At 40.5% G+C, this 20,508-nt stretch overlaps 1 protein-coding gene across 5 annotated transcripts in view; it reads right to left on the reverse strand.

Annotated features, from left to right (window-relative positions):
- Positions 1–20,508, reverse strand: part of PATJ (PATJ crumbs cell polarity complex component) — a 356,992-nt gene that overhangs the window by 62,957 nt on the left and 273,527 nt on the right. For all 5 annotated transcript variants that reach the window (XM_021096561.2, XM_021096558.2, XM_021096560.2 and 2 more), the window contains 3 exons: positions 14,925–14,999; positions 9,365–9,479; positions 5,612–5,745 (listed from right to left, as the gene is read on the reverse strand). In XM_021096561.2, the coding sequence (XP_020952220.2) occupies positions 5,612–5,745; positions 9,365–9,479; positions 14,925–14,999 (324 nt within the window). The remainder of the gene's footprint in view (positions 1–5,611; positions 5,746–9,364; positions 9,480–14,924; positions 15,000–20,508) is intronic.

A 20,508-nucleotide genomic window follows, 5' to 3' on the forward strand; every position in this document is an offset into this window, starting at 1 on the left:
AGCAAGCAAACATTTCTGAGAATTGGGCATTGTGAGGAATATGGTACAAGCATCCTAAGAGCTAAGAGTCCTTGATCTTGCCTTTGGCAGAATACATCAAGTCTTCGGAGCAAAGGGATTTCATGCAGACTAAAAAGAGGTGGCAGGGAGAGACAGGATGAAAGGATGGCTAGATAGATAAGACGGAAGGAAATTTTAAAAATATAAGTTAATATACTATCTCTTTTATGCATGAGCCTTAGCCGGTTTCTTGGCTGTGTGTCCCCTTAAAATTCATATGTTGAAATCTTCATGTCCAATGTGATGGTATTTGGAGAAGAATCTTTGAGAGGTGACGCGGGCATGAAGGCGAAGGCCTCATGAATGGAATGGGTGCCCTTGTGAAAGAGATTCCACAGAACTCCCTTGCTCCCTTCATCATGGAAGGAGATGAAATGAGGGCTATCATTTGACCATGCTGGCACCCTGATCTTGGACTTCCAGCCTCCAGAACTGTGACAAATAAATTTCCCTTGTTTATAAGCCACCCAGTCTGCTGTATTTTGTTACGGCAGCCCAAACGGACTAAGATATCTGCTTAGGAGAAACATAAAAACTAACCTATATTAATTAAACCTAGAAAAGTTTATACTATGGTTTTACTTTTTTCTATTTTCTAGAGTTATTCCCTATTTAAATAATCCCTGCATTAGGGATTAATAAACATTAAAGGCAGTAGAATCACCTTGAAGGGCAGGGTTATTTTAATTCTGTATCCTCAGCTCTAAGCCAAGGGCAGCCTTTGAGCAAATACATGCATCCTATCACAGAAGAGCCACATTTGCCACAAGAAGACCTAGGAGCACATCATAGGATTAAAACAACAGAGGCAACAGAGGCAAAGGTTGTCACCGAGGATCGGGTCCAGGTGTGCTCGTAAACCTACCAAGAAGCTCACCTTTAGCATTACCTTGGTGTTTTAAGAGGTCTGTTTAGATGACTGGCTACAAAAACAATGAGATGCTGTGTGAGATCTCCTTCTGTGATCTGGGAAACCATCTGTCTTGGCTCCAGAGAAGCTATTTATAGCAGGTAGGACGGATATGGTGTCAAGACCAAGTCCCAGGGGTTTAATTCTTCTAAAGATGGCAAAAAATATCTGTTGGACACACGCAGAAACCCTAATTGGGAGGGTTGTGGCAAATGCTTAATGAAGATCACGAGTCCTCAGAATTCGCCCTTTCCCGGCATCGGAGCTGAAGTAGGGATGTGTCATATAATCGAAAGCACAAAGTGCTAAGGTGCTTCTGTCCGCGGATCTCAACACTGTCCACAATTTCTTTCCATAAGGTCTCACCTTTGTTTGCTAACTTCCTGCTGGCTGGCTGCACTTCCATGACCTGACTGGATAAAGTGACCTGGACTGTCAATTAGGCTGTGTGTCCCATGCCAAAATTTGGGAGTGGGGGGAGGAAAAAAGATAAGATTCTTATTGTGATGAATAACAATTTTATCTGTTAAAGCACCTTCCACCTGCTGCTGACCAGCCTCGCCAAAATAACACCCCTATATATTACTCGTGAGCCTAACTTACAGCTTTTGATGAGGTACTTGAGGTTAGGAAATAAAAGCTGTGTTTCATTTTTCATGTTTAAGTGGTGCTTATCCTTCCAAGGACAATGCGATTTACAGTCTCAAAAGGCAGAACTATATATTATGAGCCTCAAGATGCTCTTAAAGAATTTTTTTGGGCTGCCTCATGGTGGCAAGAGAAGCAGAGCACAGGTGAGCAGAGTCTGAGAGGCTTGAATGTGTACGTGGGTCTGGGTTACACTGGTCTGGTCCTGTGTGGTGGTGTGTTGCCTCCTGCGTACAGCAGGAGCTTGCTGAATGGCTGGAAGGATGGCCAGAGGGTTTCTATGAACTGTTCAAAGACCAGGTCACATATAATTAGAGGGCATTATGAAATATACAGTTTGAAAAGATAACCTAGACCAAATCACATGAAGGGAAGCTTCTCTAAGGAAGACTTTGCCCCCTTCCTCACAAAGAGCCTCCCTTCCAGGATGCAGGAGGTGATGTCAAGCAGCAGAAGTCCTCCAGCTGGTGGCCAGAAGCACAACCATACACAGTATTAAGAACCCGAGAGCAGCCAGGCACATCTGACCAACCCGCACAAAGGAAAATTATATTGATAACAACAAAAGCGAAAAACAAAACCCAAAAAACCAAATCAGCTAACAAACTCACTCAGCTAGGCCAGACATGCTGATTAAAGTCTTCTAATTTCCTCTGGGAAATCTAGTTCTGTATTATTTTTGAGCCGTATTAAGAGAGTTATATTTATGAAAAATCAGAGGATTTTTATTCTATGAAATAACTCACTGAAGAATTTCCTTCAAGTGTAATTTCTCTGGTTCATTGCAAATATAACTTTATACAAATTCAATTTATTTACTGTTCAGGAACACCACTTTGGGAAAATGAGGCAACAGGCTATGGGAGGGGGATATCCCTCATGTTCAAAGTCAACCAGCAGTTTCTGAAAACTTCTCCAATGGCCTTAGTAGAACAATGATATATGTATACATACATAGAATTTTCTACTGTTTATAAAGGCTCTGATACTCATAGTAGTACCATGAGTTGGTATTATTAAGTTTACTTAGTACCTGTGGTAACTGAGGCTTGGAGAAGGTACATGTCCTGTGCTATTTCTTACTATGTACGAAGCACCAGGCTGAGGTCATCTCTTTGATCTTCCTAGCAACTCTACAAGGTATTAGTGCCCCACACTAATAGATCAGGAAATAGGCTGAGAGGTTAAGGGACCTACCCCAGCTGGGAATGGTCGAGAGAAAATGTGGCTGAGCATTGAAGGAGAGGGATGGTTGGCCATCTGCTTCAAGTTCAACTGAGGTGAGACTGTGGAAGCCGGAGAAGCAAGGGAAGATGCAGGCGTGGGGTTGGAGAAGGAACAGAATCTTGATGGGGGGGGGCAGCTGTGCAGGAAGAGAGCAGTTCGAGGGGAGGTGAGCAGAGTCTAAGAGGCTCAAATGTGTACGTGGGTCTGGGTTACACTGGTCTGGTCCTGTGTGGTGGTGTGTTGCCTCCTACATATAGCAGGAGCTTGCTGAATGGCTGGAAGGATGGCCAGAGGGTTTCTATGAACTGTTCAAAGACCAGGTCACATATAATTAGAGGGCATTATGAAATATACAGTTTGAAAAGATAACCTAGACCAAATCACATGAAGGGAAGCTTCTCTAAGGAAGACTTTGCCCCCTTCCTCAGTGACAAAGCCTGAACAGAGAGCATCCCAAGCCAGACAGCAAAAAAAAAAAAAAAAAAAAGTAGAAAAGTCCTGTGCCTTAAGCGGCCAAAGACCCATGAAAGGGCTGGGAGCTGAAAGTGGCCACTGAACTGGCTAACTCCAGATGTTCCCAATTCCATGCAAGCTGATGAAAGCATCACAGCTATGCAGGAAGCCACACACAGCAGCTCCTGCCTGCACAGGCAAACCGAGAGTAACTCAGGAAATAAATTATCCCAAACCCTGGAGAAAAATTTTAACAATACTTTAATCAAGCTGGAGGTAATAAAATCCTTTAATAAATAAATATCAGCCTCTTGAGCACATTTAGGTTCAGGTGGTTCACTGGCAGAGTCAAACTAAACACCGGGATTCTCTACATCAGGCCGGCTGGGAGAGAGAAGGATCATGACAGGAAACACGCAGAAGCATTAAGACCCTGGTTTCTGTGGCATATGCTGTTGTTGAGTTGCCTTGTGCCTCAGAGGACCAATATTTATTGCAGAAAAATAAAGTAGGACCTCCTCACCCCCCCAAAAGTACTAACACAGAAACATTACATGCCTGTCAAAAATGGAAAGAATTGTCTTATTGATCATATTATACCTGTTTTACCTAAAAACCTGGCATGTACATTTACTTTTTGCCAAATGAGCAAAAGAAATACCAAAACATTCATTTAAAAACATATTAAGCCAAAAAGAAAACAAAAAGACAACTTACGGAATGGGAGAAAATAGTTTCAAACGATGCAATGGACAAGGGCTTCATCTCTAGAACATACTTATACAACTTATATAACTCAACAGCAAAAAAGCCAACCACCCAGTGGAAAAATGGGCAAAAGACCTGAATAGACCATTCTCCAAGAAAGATATACAGATGGCCAACAAGCACATGAAAAAATGCTCAATATCCCTGATTATTAGACAAATGCAAATCAAAACTACCATGAGATACCACCTCACACCAGTAGGAATGGCCATCCTTAATAAGTCCACAAGTAACAAGTGCTGGAGGGGGTGGGGAGAAAAGGGAACCCTCCTGTGCTGTTGGGGGGAATGTAAGCTGGTATAGCCACTATGGAGAACAGTATGGCGGTACCTTAGAAATCTATACATCGAACTGCCATGTGACCCAGCAGTCCCACTCTTGGGCATATATCCGGACAAAACTCTCCTTAAAAGAGACACATGCACCCGCATGTGCATTGTAGCACTATTCACAATAGCCAAGACTTGGAAACAACCTAAATGTCCATCAACAGACGATTGCATTAGGAAGATGTGGTATATATACACAATGGAATACCACTCAGCCATGAAAAAGAACAAAATAATGCCATTTGCAGCAACATGGATGGACTCTCATACTGAGTGAAGTAAGTCAGAAAGAGAAAGACAAATACAGTATGATGTCGCTTATAACTGGAATCTAATATATAGCACAAATGAATGTTTCCACAGAAAAGAAAATCATAGACTTGGAGAATAGACTTGTGGCTGCCTGGGGGGAAGAGGAAGGGAGTGGGAGGGATCAGGAGCTTGGGGTTAACGGATGCAAACTATTGCTCTTGGAATGGATTTACAATGAGATCCTACTGTGTACTGAGAACTATGTCTAGATACTTACTTTGCAACACAGCAATGGGAGGAAAAAGTATGTGTACATGTATGTGTAACTTGGTCCCCATGCTGCACAGTGGAAAAAAATTTAAATTTTTTAAAATTTAATAAAAATAAAATAAAATATATAAAAAACTTAAAAAAAACCCCATATTCATTAATAAGAGTGATTGTCTCTAGGGAGAGGCCCTGGTTGGGGTTGAGGGTGGGGTTGGAGGGCAAGGCTAGGGCAAAAGGGTAGGAGGGGGATTTATCTTTCACTTTAGATCCTTCTGTGTCCAATTTAACTTTGCATAATGTGCAAGTATTGCCTATTCAAATACATATGCATTAATTAATCACATCTTTGTAAGTCAAAACCCCAGAAGTTTCACATTTTAATGGCACTATTGATTAGTGACATTCAAAATGCACTGAATAATCAAAGTTCCATCATCCGAGTAAAAACATTCTAAACCAATTTTTTAAAAAAATTACAAGTAGACATGAACATGGTCAAAATAAGGCCATGCCTAAATTTGGGGGCTAGAATAACTGATGTATACTTTTATGTAGCAGTCCACTAAATAATAATGACGATCATGATAACAATAGTTCATATACGTGCGGTGAACAGTCTTCCACAGAAGTGAGACGCCTAGGACTCAGCAACGAACTCTGTGCCAACAGATATATTTCATTTCTAGAAACTTACCAAGGGTGTGTCTTTTCCTCCCACGATGCTGAGACCAAGCCCCGAACGTCCCTTGGATATTTCTATAATCATTTCTTGGCCGGGAATAATGGGACATGTGGCAGGGTCCACTGACAGAGGAGCCTGGAAACCACCTGGAGAAGGATTGAACACAGAATGACTGGCAAGTAGGAGATGCAGCTCCACCTGCACGCTCCACCGCTCGGGCCGTGTTTATCATTTCACTCCACTCCTGCCAAGCACCATGAAGGGGCAAGTGGGTCACTCCTGCCCATTCACCCGGTGAAGAAACATGACACCCCTCTGACACTTTTGAGATTAAAACAGGAACTACCCCAACCCCAACAATCAATTACTTTAGTTATACTTGACATTTTTAAAATCTTAAAATACACCATGAAAACTGGTATGGAAAATTTTAAATTGACTGAATGACTAAGTATATATGGGTATGTGTTATAATGAGAATAAAGACTGATATAAATTCTGAGCTATAGTTATAAAATACTAATTAAGAAATAATGCTTACTTTTCAATTAGAGCATATCATATGGATTAAGATGTATAAAGGATATAATCAGTAAAGTATGATGCACCTGAAAATAATAATTACCTAAAAATTATCCCCAAATACATAATAGTAAAAAAAAAAAAAAGTTATAAATACTGTGGAATTAATTGCTCGGTCCATAACTGAAAAGTTTGTTAAAGGAATTAGTGCTGTTTTACAAAGGTTTACTTTTAAAAATCATTGTTTTAAGCTGAGCTTTTCCAAAAACTGGAAGAAAAAAATATTTACAGGCTAAGAGATGTTCAGTCACGCTTACTAAAGAAGTTCTTACTAGCATAAATTCTCCACATGTTCATTTTCAGTCAAACCTAACTCACTGAAAAATGAAAACATCCAGAATTCCTATTGAAGCTCCAGGGTAATGAACCCAACTAGTCTTTGGGTTTGGTCCCTTGATTCGCCCAGTACGTTAAGGATACAGCATTGCCATGAGCTGTGGTGTAGGTTGCAGATGCCGCTAGGATCCTGCATTCCTGTGGCTGTAGTTGGCAGCTGTAGCTCTGATTCGACCCTTAGCCTGGGAACCTCCACATGCTGTGGGTGAGGCCCTAAAAAGTAAATAAATAAATAAATAAATAATCTAAACATCCAAAATGTTAGTTTCAAGAGAATCTTATACAAATAATAGTTTCTAGAGAATGCCATCTTTTCTGATAATTAGGTTTGATCATTAAGAGTACTGACTCTTACGTAGTGATATAATTGGGTAAAAGGCTGGTGACAGAGGGCCCCGTCTGCTGGTCAGGTGCAGCTAATGCACAGGGGCAAGGCTGAAATCCACAAACCTCTGAACAAGCAAGAGCCAAGAGACTGTGGCTAGAGGACCAACAATCATTTTTGTTTTCAAAAGGTTGGGGGGAAGAAAGAAAAGAAAAAGAACACTAAATTCCATGAACTTCAAATTTTAACGTCCATAAATAAAGTAGTATTGGAACACAGCCTTACTAATATATTTCCATCTAGACTACGGCTACTAATGGCAGAGTTGAGAAGCTGCAACAGAGACCATATGGCACATAAGACTTAAATATTTACTATCTGCTCCTTACACAAAAAGTTTGCCAATCCTTGTATAAACCAAAAGGAAACCGGCTCTAGCCTGTGAGGGTTCTGCTCTGACTAAGCAACAATCATTGTCTTTGGGACAAAAGGGCACAGGTTTGGGGGTGGTGCAGAAATGGATTTGAGGAGTTCCCATTGTGGAGCAGCAGAAATGAATCCGACTAGGAACCATGAAGTTGTGGGTTCGATCCCTGGCCTCATTCATTGGGTTAAGGATCTGGCATTGCCATGAGCTGTGGTGTAGGTCACAGACGCGGCTCGGATTTCGTGTTGCTGTGGCTGTGGTGTAGGCCAGCAGCTGCAGCTCCAATTCGACCCCTAGCCTGGGAACTTCCATATGCCGTGGGTGTGGCCCTAAAAAACAAATAAATAAAAAATAAACAAACAAACAAAAAGAAGTGGATTTGAGTTCCTAAGAGGGAAATCAGTAAGTGGGTGAAACTGAGGCTCATCTGTCATCAGAAAAAAGCATATAATCACAATCTAAGAGGCTGTTCCAGATCTTAGGCCCAGGTACTGGCATAGCGTAGGAGTCACATAGGTGCTGTTCCTGGCCACATGGAATTTATTAATCTGATGGCCTCTTGGTTAACAGTGAGAAATTCAGATACAACCTCAGCAACAATTTTAAAATGCCAAATTAGAGGAATATTAAATTGTAAACCTAATTTGACTCTAGATCTTTTGGCAACATGTATTTCATGCTACATTTTTCACTAATTTACCGTAAAGACAATGTAGGATAGAGGCAGCACACCACAGATGCTTTAAAAATTGATACTCCTTATGTAAATCACTAGCTTTAGTGTCTTGAGTGAGTAGAGAAAACACAGCAGGAGATACTGGTGGTGGCATTTCTTTCCCTCCTCTGCTTCTGCCTCACCCTGGCCAATTCTGGTCAGTGTTGGTATTTATTTCTCTCATAGAATCTGGCTGAAGGCCTGGCTCCCTCCGAGCCCCCCAGTCAATGCTTGGTAAATGGACAGCTGAATGAATATAACCTCCACAGATTAAACTGCAGGATGAGTAATTTCTCTTCTCGAGGTAAAGATATATGATATATACTCTCAATACTCAATTGGTCTACATTGGGGTCATCAAACATTTTTGGTAAAAGGCAGGTGGCAAATATCTTAGACCATACAGGCTCTGGTGCAGCCACTCAGCTCTATCCTTATAGAGTGAAAGCAGCCATATACAATATGTACACAAATGAGTATTCCAACAAAATACTATGTATGGATACTGAAATCTGAATTTCACATAATTTCTATGAAATAGTCTTTTGATTTTTTTTCCCAACATTTTAAAAATGTGAAAACCATTTTTAGCTTGTAGACCATATAAAAAGAGCTGCTGGGCCAAATGTGACTCAGGGGTCATAGTTTGCTGACCACATTCATCAATTATTTTAGCAAAAAGCTAGAGCTTTAGAATAATACCTGCCTGCTAAATTTTTTGTGAGTTAATGTTCATGAAAAAAATACCGTAAAGACAAATACCATGATGGTGTCAGGTCTGCTAAATTCATGCAGGGTTATATTTTACCATTGGGGAGCATGGTGTTTTAAATAGTCCTTCTTTTAAAACTGACTTATATTGCATGAAAGCAAAATGGAAATATTCATTATTCATCTTGAAGTTCTATTTTCAACCATTAGTCAGCATAATTCAACCCAGAAATTCCAAGAGAGAAAGTGAATACCAATGTTTTTAAGCACTGAAAATTAATAGTCTTTAAATAGCTGATTACATTGACCTAAGCAAAAGCTACAGTCTGGTTCAACGTGATTTTTAAGAGATACTGCTCATGAACTAAACACAATCTTTTGGAGAGCTTAGAGAATAATCTGGAAACCTCAGATTCAACTAGCATTTACTGAGGGCCTTTTTGTTCTGGTATTTTTATGTTCAATAAATAAGAGGCAATCCCATGGATGGAAATGAAGAAAATGGTGTTGGAAGTAAAGTGACCTGCCCACGTCCCATAGCTCAGGGACTGGGGTAGGGAGGACGACCAGGCTTCCTGATTCCTGGTCCACTGGGCTCCTCAGGACATCACAATTCCTTCCGTTCCTAAGGTTTGATGAATCAAGTCAATTCTGCTGAGAGAGACATACCATAGCCTGTGAAGTCTGCATCTGTTGAATGGTATGAAGCTGGTGCTAAAGGGATCTCTTGTGAACTGAAGGAGACCTTTGTTGAATATTTCTGCTGTTTACTTTGGCTGCCAGCCTACAAAAAGAAAGAAAATTAGATGAACATCAGAGAGGAGAAAGGTAACAAGAGAAAACTTTAAAATTGGTGTATTAACCAATGGTACACTCCAATAACGTCTCGTGAAAGTTTAGAGTTAGAGAGGTGGCAAGGGGAAGTTGGGATGATTTCTGCTCCATTCTCCATGCTTCCCTGTTTAACTTTACATCTAAAATGCTTCAGTGAAGGATGGATCAAGGAAGGGAAGAAGGACAGAAGCTGAAGCTAAGTGAATGGTGTGGTTTGCGAATGGAGCTGGGGCTGGGAAGCATTTTTACATGACGAAATCATCATGGAGTCTACGTATCTGTGCTGTGCCCAATGACAAACAATCTATGCTGTGGATGTTCTGAGCACACAACACTGTCCATCTTTTCTGGACATATTCATATAGTTAAAAAGCATGAGGTAGGTTAACTGCACAACATAAGGGGCAGGAAGAGACAACAAACATCTACTGAAAGCCTACTAAGTGCCAGGCACAACAATTACAATTAATTTACCTAAAATAGTGCATATTCACCTTTGATTCCCCAGCCTGGAACATAGTGTGACCTCAATAAATGTTTGATGAATGAATGAATGAATAAATGAATAAATGTAGAAGAGCAAAACTGAAGACATGGAAACAGAATAAGAAAGAAATCTGTAATTCAATGACGGTACAGAGACCTTTGCTGTGTGAGCTTTGGAAAATTAACTTGTAATTCTGTATTTTTATTGATAATACCACTAATGAATATTAGTATTAGAAAAACTAAGACAAACCAAAAGGACTCCATGCTTTCTTAACAGGCAGCTAGTTAACATAGGTAGTGACCTGACCTGCCTTCTGGATCTGTAGTTAGCCAGGGAACCCATCCCCAGCTGGAAGATTCTGGTAGAGGCAGTGAAGCACCAGACTGTCCCTGGAGTCTAGAAACAGGATCAAATTAACTGCTCCAGAACATAACCGTTCAAGATTCTGTCAATGGAAGGCTGTGCCTCACTCAATACACAGTACTGTGCAGTGTGTAACAGGAAATACAGTAACACCCATGGTACATCTGCATTGTGCGTTCCAGTTTTCAAAAACACTCTTACATTCAATGAATTCATTTAATCATGAGAACAACCCTGAGAATTAGACAATATTCTGCTTTCTTACAGATGAAGAAACTAAGACACAAATGTCAAGTGACATATCTGAAACCATACAGCTAAACAGAGGAAGAGTGTAGGACTGAAAGTGGGTATTTGAAGAATGCTACAAATTTAAAGAGTTTATCAAACAGCTAGGCAATGATTCTACTGATGTTCTTTTTTTTCTGCAGTTTTTTTATCACCGTCATTTCATAATGACTGTACACTTATTTAAAAAGACTTTTTTGGAGTTCCCACTGTGGCGCAGTGGAAATGAATCCGACTGGGAACCATGAAGTTGCAGGTTTGATCTCTGGCCTCGCTCAGGGATCTGGCATTGTCATGAGCTGTAGTATAGGTAGCAGAAGACAACTCAGATCCTGTGGTGTAGGCCGGCATCTATAGCTCTGATTTGACCCCTAGCCTGGGAACCTCCATATGCCATCTGGGTGTGGCCTTAAAAAGCAATAAATAAAAATAAATAAAAAATAAAGACTTTTTTGGGTACATATTTTCAGTGATTTTTTTTTAATTTTAATTTTAATTTAGTTATTTTTGGCTATGCCTGTGGCATGCAGAAGTTCCTGCACCAGGGATTGAACCCGCACCACTGCAGTGACCATGCCAGATCCTTAGCCTGCTAGGCCACCAGAGAACTCCATTTTCAGTGATTTTAAAAAGAGGAAAGTGGAAAAATGACAAAGTGGGGGTTACAACCAGAAAACTGAACAGTGGAACCACCTAGATATCCAGTTACTCCATGAACCACATCTGCCAACCTCCTTGAACTAGATGTGACCACAGACCACTCTATGGTCAATGGGATGGAAACAGATAGGAGCTGTACAATTTTCAGGCCATTTTCTTAAGGAGAACAATCTTGCCTTTCCCTTCTCTTTAGATGAAATACAGATGGAACAGTAGTAATTAGAGCAGCCATTTTAGACTAAAAAAGTGGATGCTACGTTTTGAGGACGGTAATCAAATAAGAATTGTACAGTAATCAGATAAGAGGTGCTTGGGTCCATGACATCATGGAGCCACCATATGGTCCTCAAACTGATCACATCTGCACTGTTATGTAGAAGAGAAACTTCTTGTACCAACGGAACATAAGCTTAACGGAGATGGTACAGCTTTCCTTTGCATCGTCTCAAGAAAGAACATTGCTAACAAAGCTAAACGCAAGCTACAGAGCTCTTTTATGAAAAATGGCATGAATTTTAAAACAGGAAAGCAGAAGAGACACCCATGACTATAGCATGACTTTTATAACAGCAGGGAATGTTTGTTGTTCATCTTTATTCCCCAGCTTATGCAGCCTCCCATTTCATTGTGCATACTAGGTAGGCTTCTAATAGATATGGGTAGAACTGAATTCAATTCAAAAATAAGGAAACAGGAGTTCCCGCTGTGGCTCAGTGCAAACAAATCTGACTAGCATCCATGAAGATGCAGGTTCGATCGGATCCCTGCTCAGTGAGTTTAGGATCCAGTGTTGTTGTGAGCTGTGGTGTAGGTCACAGACACAGCTCAGATCCCACGTTGATGTGGCTGTGGTGTTGGCCAGCGTCTACAGCTCCAATTTAACCCTTGGCCTGGGAACCTCTATATGCCATGGATACGGCCCTAGAAGGACAAATAAATAAATAAATGAAATGGTCCATAGAAACCAAGAGAAACAAAATGTGTTTAGAGGCAGACTGCTTGTTGCTAAGTGTGGTAATGGATGAACATAGCTCCCATGACTCATCCATTGACGCAAAACCAAACTACCAAGTATGAAAGATAATAAAGGTCAGATTTGTAGACTGCAACCATTAAAAATTATATAAATTTTATTTTATTTTATTTTATTTTGCTTTTTAGGGCTGCAACTGTGGCATATGGAAGTTCCCAGGCTAGGGGTCAAATTGGAACCGCAGCTGCTGGCCTACGTCACAGCCACAGCAACTCGGGATCTAAGCCGTGTCTGTGACCTACACTAGAGCTCACAGCAACGCCAGATCCTTAACCCACTGAGTGAAGCCGGGGATAAAACCCACATCCTCATGGATGCGAGTCGGATTTGTTTCCACTGGGCCACCATGAGAACTCCCCAAATTTTTTTAAAATAAGAAAAATCAGACTTGCTATTGAATGTCACTGTATTCAAACATAAGAGCTGGAGAGGACTTTATTTAAGTCATTCAACCTAACTAAACCTGGGGTTCTCAACCCTGTCTTCATAATAGGAACTGCTAGGGAGCCTTTAAAATTTATGAATGCTGGAACTCCCATTCTAGACCAAACACACTAATATAGGAGTGTGGAGCTCAGACGAGTATTTTCTGGTTTTTTTGTTTGTTCGTTTTTGTTTTTTTGTCTTTTTAGGGCTGCACAGGCAGCATATGGAGGTTCCCAGGCTGGGGGTCGAATCAGAGCTACAGTTGCCGGCCTGCATTATAGCCACAGCAACTCGGGATCCGAGCCGTGTCTGCAACCTACACCACAGCTCACAGCAACACTGGATCCTTAACCCACTGAGTGAGGCCAGGGATGGAACCCATGTCCTCATGGATACTAGTCAGGTTCATTAACCACTGAGCCACGATGGGAACTCTCATTTTCTGGATTCTTTTTTTGAATTTGTGTGTGTGTGTTTTAATTGAGACTTATTTTTTAAAATTAAATTATGGAGTCATAACCCATAAATGGGTAAATGGGTTTCTGAGATTTAGATGGAAATTCTAGGAACTGTAAAACCTCTGCAGTTGTATCAAAGTTTTATCTAACAATGTTCTTCTGGAGAAAGAGTCCACAATTCATCAGATTTTCATGCTGAGGAAAAAAAAAAAAAGACCACTCCTCAAAAGAAGATATGAATTGCTGAGTTTTTTAACACTAATTAGCTGTGTGACCACAGCCAAGTCACTCAACCTCCTAAACACCCTCATCTGTAAACTGGTGGCCATACATTTCTGCCTTGAAGGGTTGTTGTGAAGACCGAGGAGATAGGTACATAAAGAAACCTCTCGCCATGTCAGGAACAAAGGAGGAGTTCAGTTAATAATAGCTACTAATGTTTTATGTCTTTTGATAACTTGTAATAAATTATCACCCAGCTTCAGATGGAAAAACTTCAAGGATGAAAAAATTCCATTTCCTCAAGGAACCTCATTCCATTTTGGAAGAGCGCGAATGCTTAGCAAGTTCTTTATGATGAGCTGCCCCAGCTTCACTGCAGACGCTGCCCACTGCTCTCTGGGCTGTTTCTCTTCTGCAGCCACAGAAAAGGCAGATAATCACTTTCCCAAAGGAGAATGCTTTAGATATTTTAAGTGCTCCTTTTTCAGCAAGGAAAAGAAAGGCAGGAGGATGTGTAAGATGTGCCTCAGCTCTAAAGTCCTATGGTTACACAATTTTAGAGATGGTTAAAATAGAATGTGTACATGTATGTATAACTGGGTCACCATGCTGAACAGTAGAAAAAAAAAGTATTGGGGAAATAACTATTAAAAAATAATGAATATGTACCTTGAAATAGGTAAGAGTATGTATATAAAGTACTAACATATTAATAGTATTGGCAAATACATTAAATAAAAATCTGGTTCTACATTTTTTAAAAAGTGCTTAGAGGTTTTCAATTGCACCTTATTTTTAAGGGTCTTTTATACCTACTTATATTTACTTAGATATTTAGCATATTAGCATATTAGAGACTTTTCAAAGGCATTTTCTGTGGCAACGTTTGAAATATCATATATTTCCTGTAAGCTCTGATCATCTATAGTTCCATAAACATAAAAACAGTTAACATTGTAATAATGTAAATTTTAGCAGCACAGAAGTACAAATGAGCACACAGAAATGAGAATCAGGACTTAAGAAAAAGTTCAGCAGCAACACAAATACAAAAATCTGACAGAAATTTATTGTTTTTTTTTAAGAGAAGTGAAACTCAAAATACAAGGAACTGCATTTATATTTTTATAGAGCTACAAATGCTCCCACTTAAAATTTTTATTTATCTAAGACATGAGGCTCTCAGAATTTAGATGCAAGTGTGTTTTCAGGGATGCCTCACTTTTAAACCCTGCTTAAGATGCTGGTACAAGGAGGCACACAGAAGCTATTTCCACACACCTTACGCAGAATCGGTGATACAGCTGTGGGCTGACTCCAAGTTGAAAGACACACCATAACTTCCTGCCAAGTAGTAAAGGGTCTAATTTCATTTCAATCACTCCCTTTTCTTCTGGAACCCGTTTATAATGCACACCACATCAGAAGAGCAAACCTAAAGGGTAGGTTACGTACATTGTCAGTTGGACATTCTGGTGCCTTCTGCTGACCTGTCACCACACCTTGACCAGCTGCCTGGGAGATGTCTTCCTGAAACGTAAAAGATATGGCCAGTTATCAGCATTATAGGGCTCACCTGCACGCTCCAACTTCCACAGTCAAGCACCATTTAATGGGGTTTCAGGCAACTGCCAGGCAAAAAAGTTGTATTTATCCATCTGGACTAGTTCTCAGAAATGAACATAGCCTTACCATTTCTAAATGCTTTTTTGGCCCTTTTAAATCTGTTAGTCTTTAAGCCTATCAGATACCTTTGGATGGTCATTTCAGCCAGAATTTTTTTCTTCTGCTGTCATACCAGTAATCCCTATATATAGATATACTTACACTGGATATTAAATCCTTTCAGGTTTCAAGTCGTGACATGAGAAACTCACTAAAGATCCTGGGAAATACAAAGATAAGTTGGCCCTGAACTCCATGGAAAAGTGTAAACTTCAGTCTTGGGAGAGAGGCAAACTACCAGAACATGTGTGAAACCGATGAATAATTAAAGGATAGTTAACTGAAATACGTAACAGTGATAAATTGACCAGAATGCTTAGGTCCATCTTCCACCTTATCTCATCCTTTTTATTTTTTTAATTGCTTAATTTTTATTTTATTTTTTTGCCTTTTAGTGCTGCACGCACAGCATATGGAAGTTCCCGGGCTAGGGGGTCTAATGGGGGCTACACCTGCTGGCCTATGCCACAGCCTCAGCAATGCAGGGTCGGAATGGCATCTGCACCCTACACCACAGCTCACGGTAGTGCCGGATCCTTAACCCACTGAGTGAGGCCAGGGATTGAACCTACGGCCTCATGGTTCCTAGTCGGATTCGTTTCCACTGTGCCACCATAGGAACTCCTTCTCTCATCCTTTTTAATAGGCAGTTTACAGGGGAAATGATCACACAATGGTTTACTCTAAGGCATGAACTCACGCATTTGGCTTGGACAAGGCAGGGAACACAGGAAGACTGATTTGGGTAGGAGAAAGGATGGTTTACTCTGGCTCTTGGTAAATGTCTCCACACCCAGGTGGGGAGGTCTAGCGCACAGCTGACAGGTAGGCAAGCTATCTCAGGACGACGCCGAGAGGTGTGCCTTGTACAGTGGAAAGTTGGGAGTTTGTGACCCTAGCTCCTTGACTGAAAAATTACGAAATCCTGAGCAGGTTATCTGACCTCTCCAAGCCTGAATTTCTTCATCTTTAAAATGCAAGAAAAATAAGAGTAGTTAAATAATAGGGATGTTGAAAGGATTAAATGGAGGAATGCATGCAAAGCACTTAGCATGTTTCCTGGCACATAGCAAGTATTTAATAAAGATGCTAATGACGACAGTAAATGAAATCAACCTATGGGACACTCTGCTAGCTCTGCTACAGGGGTGGTGAAAAGAGTTACCTGGATGGGACACTTTCTTCTCAGGGGAACACTGGCCTATTATCTGACACCCCAACCCCAACCCTCACCCTGGTTTATTTTCTGGGCATACTGACTTACTCTTTCTTCAATAGGCTCCCATCACATTTGTAACAATACAACAGATAAAGATCAGTGTATGCCCAGCCATTATTACTAGATTATGTTATACTTTCCTTTTGTCTCTGCAATTCCTTATCAGTTTCGAACCTGAGAGATTTAACCCTACCATGTAAAACCCTGAGACAGCAGCCGAGGACTGCTGGAGGACTGTGAGTACCCAGAGCTGCCTACTTGTAACTTATGTTTTAGGACCAGAACTATCTCCCATTTAGATTATCTCTTATTTCTCCCATATGGGAGGAAGATTCTAGAACTCCTCTCCCTCATTCCTGTTTTTTTTTTTTTTTTTAACTTTACTCCTAAACAGATTATGTGACATAAAATAAATTTTTATTTTTTATTTTTTTAGAGCTGTGCCTGTGGCACATGGAAGTTCCCAGGCTAGGGGCTGAATCAGAGCTATAGCTGCTGGTCACACAACAATGGAACTGTAGCTGCTCGTCACCACAGCTACAGCAATGCCAGATCCAAGCTGCATCTGTGACCACAGCTCATGGCAATGCCAGATCCTTAACCCACTGAGCAAGGCCTGGGATCGAACCCACATCCTCATGAATACTAGTTGGATTCATTACCACTGAGCCACAATGGGAACTCCTAAAATTAATTTTAAAATTACCTCACCCTTTAATTCCTCCCTGAGCCCCTGGGTGATGTTCCTTCCACAGCATGACCAATTATTTCACCACAATTTTTGCAACATTACGTAAATTTAAGTCTTATGTGTTTGCCTTCCATATAATAACGTCATTGATTTTGTCCTACTGGTTTCTTAAACATGTGGTAGAATAGAATATGCACTTGATAAAAGGCTAGTGCTGAATGAATCAAAGTTCGAGAACTTAAATCTTAAATGCACCTGGGTGGATGTCACAGCCAGCCACGAAAGGAAGGTGACCTGTGGCCTCTACTTTAAAGATTCACAGTTGAAAAGAGAGAAGAAAGACATGGGAAGGTCAATAAATAGGGCTCAATTTTCAGAATAAAGTTCAAAAACCCCTGCCTTATAAATGGAAGCCATGGGTGTTGTTCTTTACAGTGGGGATCAAATGGCTTTAGGATCAAATGCCTCTATTTGAAAATGATACTGCAGAGGTCCGCCATCCTGGCTTTGTTTAAACCCGGATTAACCAGCAAAGTGGAGCTGCCTCTCCCAACTAAACCCACTTTGCATATGATGTAGAGGTACTATTAATTTGGTAGAATTTGTCCTCATCATTGACCCTTGTAAATAAAAGAGAGGGTGCTGGGATAGCAGCCAGAAAAATCTGGGCTTACATTGGTTATACCACTTATTAGCAGGAGTAGGACTTGGAAAACTTCGTTTTTTGCAAGAGTAAGAACTACCTGAATGAAGAGGTGGGATCAAAGTTGAGTTCAACACACGATCATTGAGCATCTGCTCTGTGCTCTGAGAAAAGATGAATGGAACTTAACATTGAAGACATATTACAGAAATAATTACGGAAATGTCGAATTACAACTGAACGATATATGGGGTATATGGGTGAAGGCATGTGGCAGACAGCAGGTGCCCAAGAGGCGTCAGTTCCCTTCTCTTTCTTTTATCTCGTCCTGAAAAATGTGAAAGGAGGAAAGCAGAGCTCTGAAAAGCATCCGGTCCACCACACTGTCCCATGTGTTATACAGAAGATCCTTAAACTTTTGGGGCCAAGGGATGGAGCCAGTCCAAGATGACCATAATAATAACATCCGCTAGAACTTGCGGAGCACTGACGCCAAGGTACCCAGCCAGGTAGGTTACACATTTTAGATGTCAATGTATGCAACAGATTTACAAGTCAGGTACAGCGTTAACTGCCATTATTCTTGGAAGCTCTGAAAGCTCTCTGAAGGTAAGACCGATGTGTCCTGTTCACTGTGATATGCCCTGTGGGGTCGCACAGTGCTGGGGACATAACAGGCTTAATTTCCACTTTCTTTGAAGGAGACCATAATTAACATAGGGTTTAGAACCTTAAAATTAGATTCAGTAAAAAAGGGTTCCTCAGAGAAGTAAAAACTTTACAAACTCAAAGAACATCACTACATTAAATAAATGAGCAAACAAAACATATAGATATGTAGGAGTAATCTCCCTCCCTCAAAAAAAAAAAAAAAAAAAGGACATCACTACATCTCTAAGAAGCTCTGGGATTCAGATGATAGGGCACCAGACACAGGTAAAAGAGTATGAATTCAGGGCTCTGAGCTGCCACGTCTAAGGGCTTCTCTGGACCCTTCGTGCATGCTAAACAATTATGATTGTAAGATTACTTTCTCAATTTAGAAACATCTGATAAGTAATCATTTCCTTCCAGGCAAGATGAAATTCCACGTTGAATAACAAGTCTCCATAGCAGGCCATGAAGTTGGTTGGGAGTAAAAGAAAGCTAGCAGACACCCAAGATGTGAATTTGTGTTAAAAATGTATACCTAATATTTTTACTGTCTTGGAGTTCATGAGGTTACTTTACTGGCTACCCTCACATCTCTATATTATTGTCATTTCAATGCAGAGGGGAAGAGAATGAAAGAAAATGCCAAAAGCTTGTCTCTCCTGACTTCCATAAGGAGGAAGGCTTGACTGTAGATCCGTCTTTTATGACCAGGAAAGGGAAATTTATCATGTAGGCAAATCTCAAGTGCTTTTCAGAAATACAAGACATAAAGTACAATGAGCTGTGAAAAATATCCCCTATCTGAATGCACCTGAATTCTGCCACTGGCAATTTGCATACTGTCACAAGAGAGAGGCCAGTGCTGACTGAGACACATTCTCTCCTGCTCCCTATAGCGGATGCCTACACTCCTGCTACAGATGCCGTTCTCATATCAGATCTAAAACAGAAAATAAGATTCACATAGTGGCCCTGGCTTCCACAGCCAAACTAGAAATCCTGCACTTCTTGATGGAGAGCAAACTGGGGATAAAAACGGATTTTAAGCACGCAGCTCAGAACTTTGCTTTTAAAATGAGTAGGATATTACACCTGAAAATTCTAGCCTGGATATAAGACCTAACAAGAAGCTTATAATCATCAGAAACACATTTTAAAGTCCCCCCACCCCAAATTTGGATGACAGCACTTTAAAAACACTTAGGAATAACTTTTAATCAAGCACAGCAGTCAAAATTGATAAATTGAACCTGTGTCAGCAACCACATGGTATGTTATACCTTATTCATTATCTTCTCACACATCCACTTTTTCTCATATTCTTTTTTTTTAATTAGTGATAATATCAACTTCCTGCATATCCAGGTTTAAAACCACAGCTAGCTTGTGTTAACCTCTCTCCTTGCCTGCTTTCATCTAATCATTTGTAAAGCACTCTCAATTCCAGGAACACAACATGAAGCAAAGTAGATTTTTCTTAGATGCTGGGATTTCACAGACCAGAAATTTTTCCAAAGAACTTTGAGGATATAGAGTTACCTTTTCTTTTTCCCCAAGTAATTGAGACCAAAGAAGTATTAGGTTGGAGCATATGAATTTGCTACTTTATGGGTCAAGAAAGGGTCAAATAGCACCGATTTCTGAGGGTCCAACCTATTAAAGTCATCTCTCCCACAACTAACCACTGTATGTTACCACCATAATGTCAGGTAGGAAGAGCCATGAACACTAAAAAATTAGGTGTGACACAGTTTTAAATTGAAGGACAGTCCTTTGGAGTTCCCGCTGTGGTGCCGTGGGTTAATGATCCCGCCTGCCTCTGGTGTTGCCAGTTTGATCCCCGGCCTGTTACAGGGGATTAAGGATCCAGTGTTGCTGTAGCTGTGACAGAGGTGGCAGATGTGGCTTGGATTCAATCCCTGGCTCTGGAACTTCCATATGCTGCAGATGTGGCCAAAAAAGGGAAACATGTTTTTAAAAATTGCAAATTAAAGGACAGTTCTTTAAATTGAATAAATTTAGCTTTATGAAGAACTCTCCATGTGGTTATTATTTTTCACATTTCCCACAGACTCATGAAAACTGTCATGGATCCACATGGGTCTAA

The sequence above is a fragment of the Sus scrofa genome, chromosome 6 (assembly GCF_054392235.1).
Source record: "Sus scrofa isolate SSC_HxYL_T2T_F1_AM1 chromosome 6, Sscrofa_HxYL_maternal_Yorkshire_Landrace_v2.0, whole genome shotgun sequence".
Taxonomy (NCBI): Eukaryota; Metazoa; Chordata; class Mammalia; order Artiodactyla; family Suidae; genus Sus; species Sus scrofa.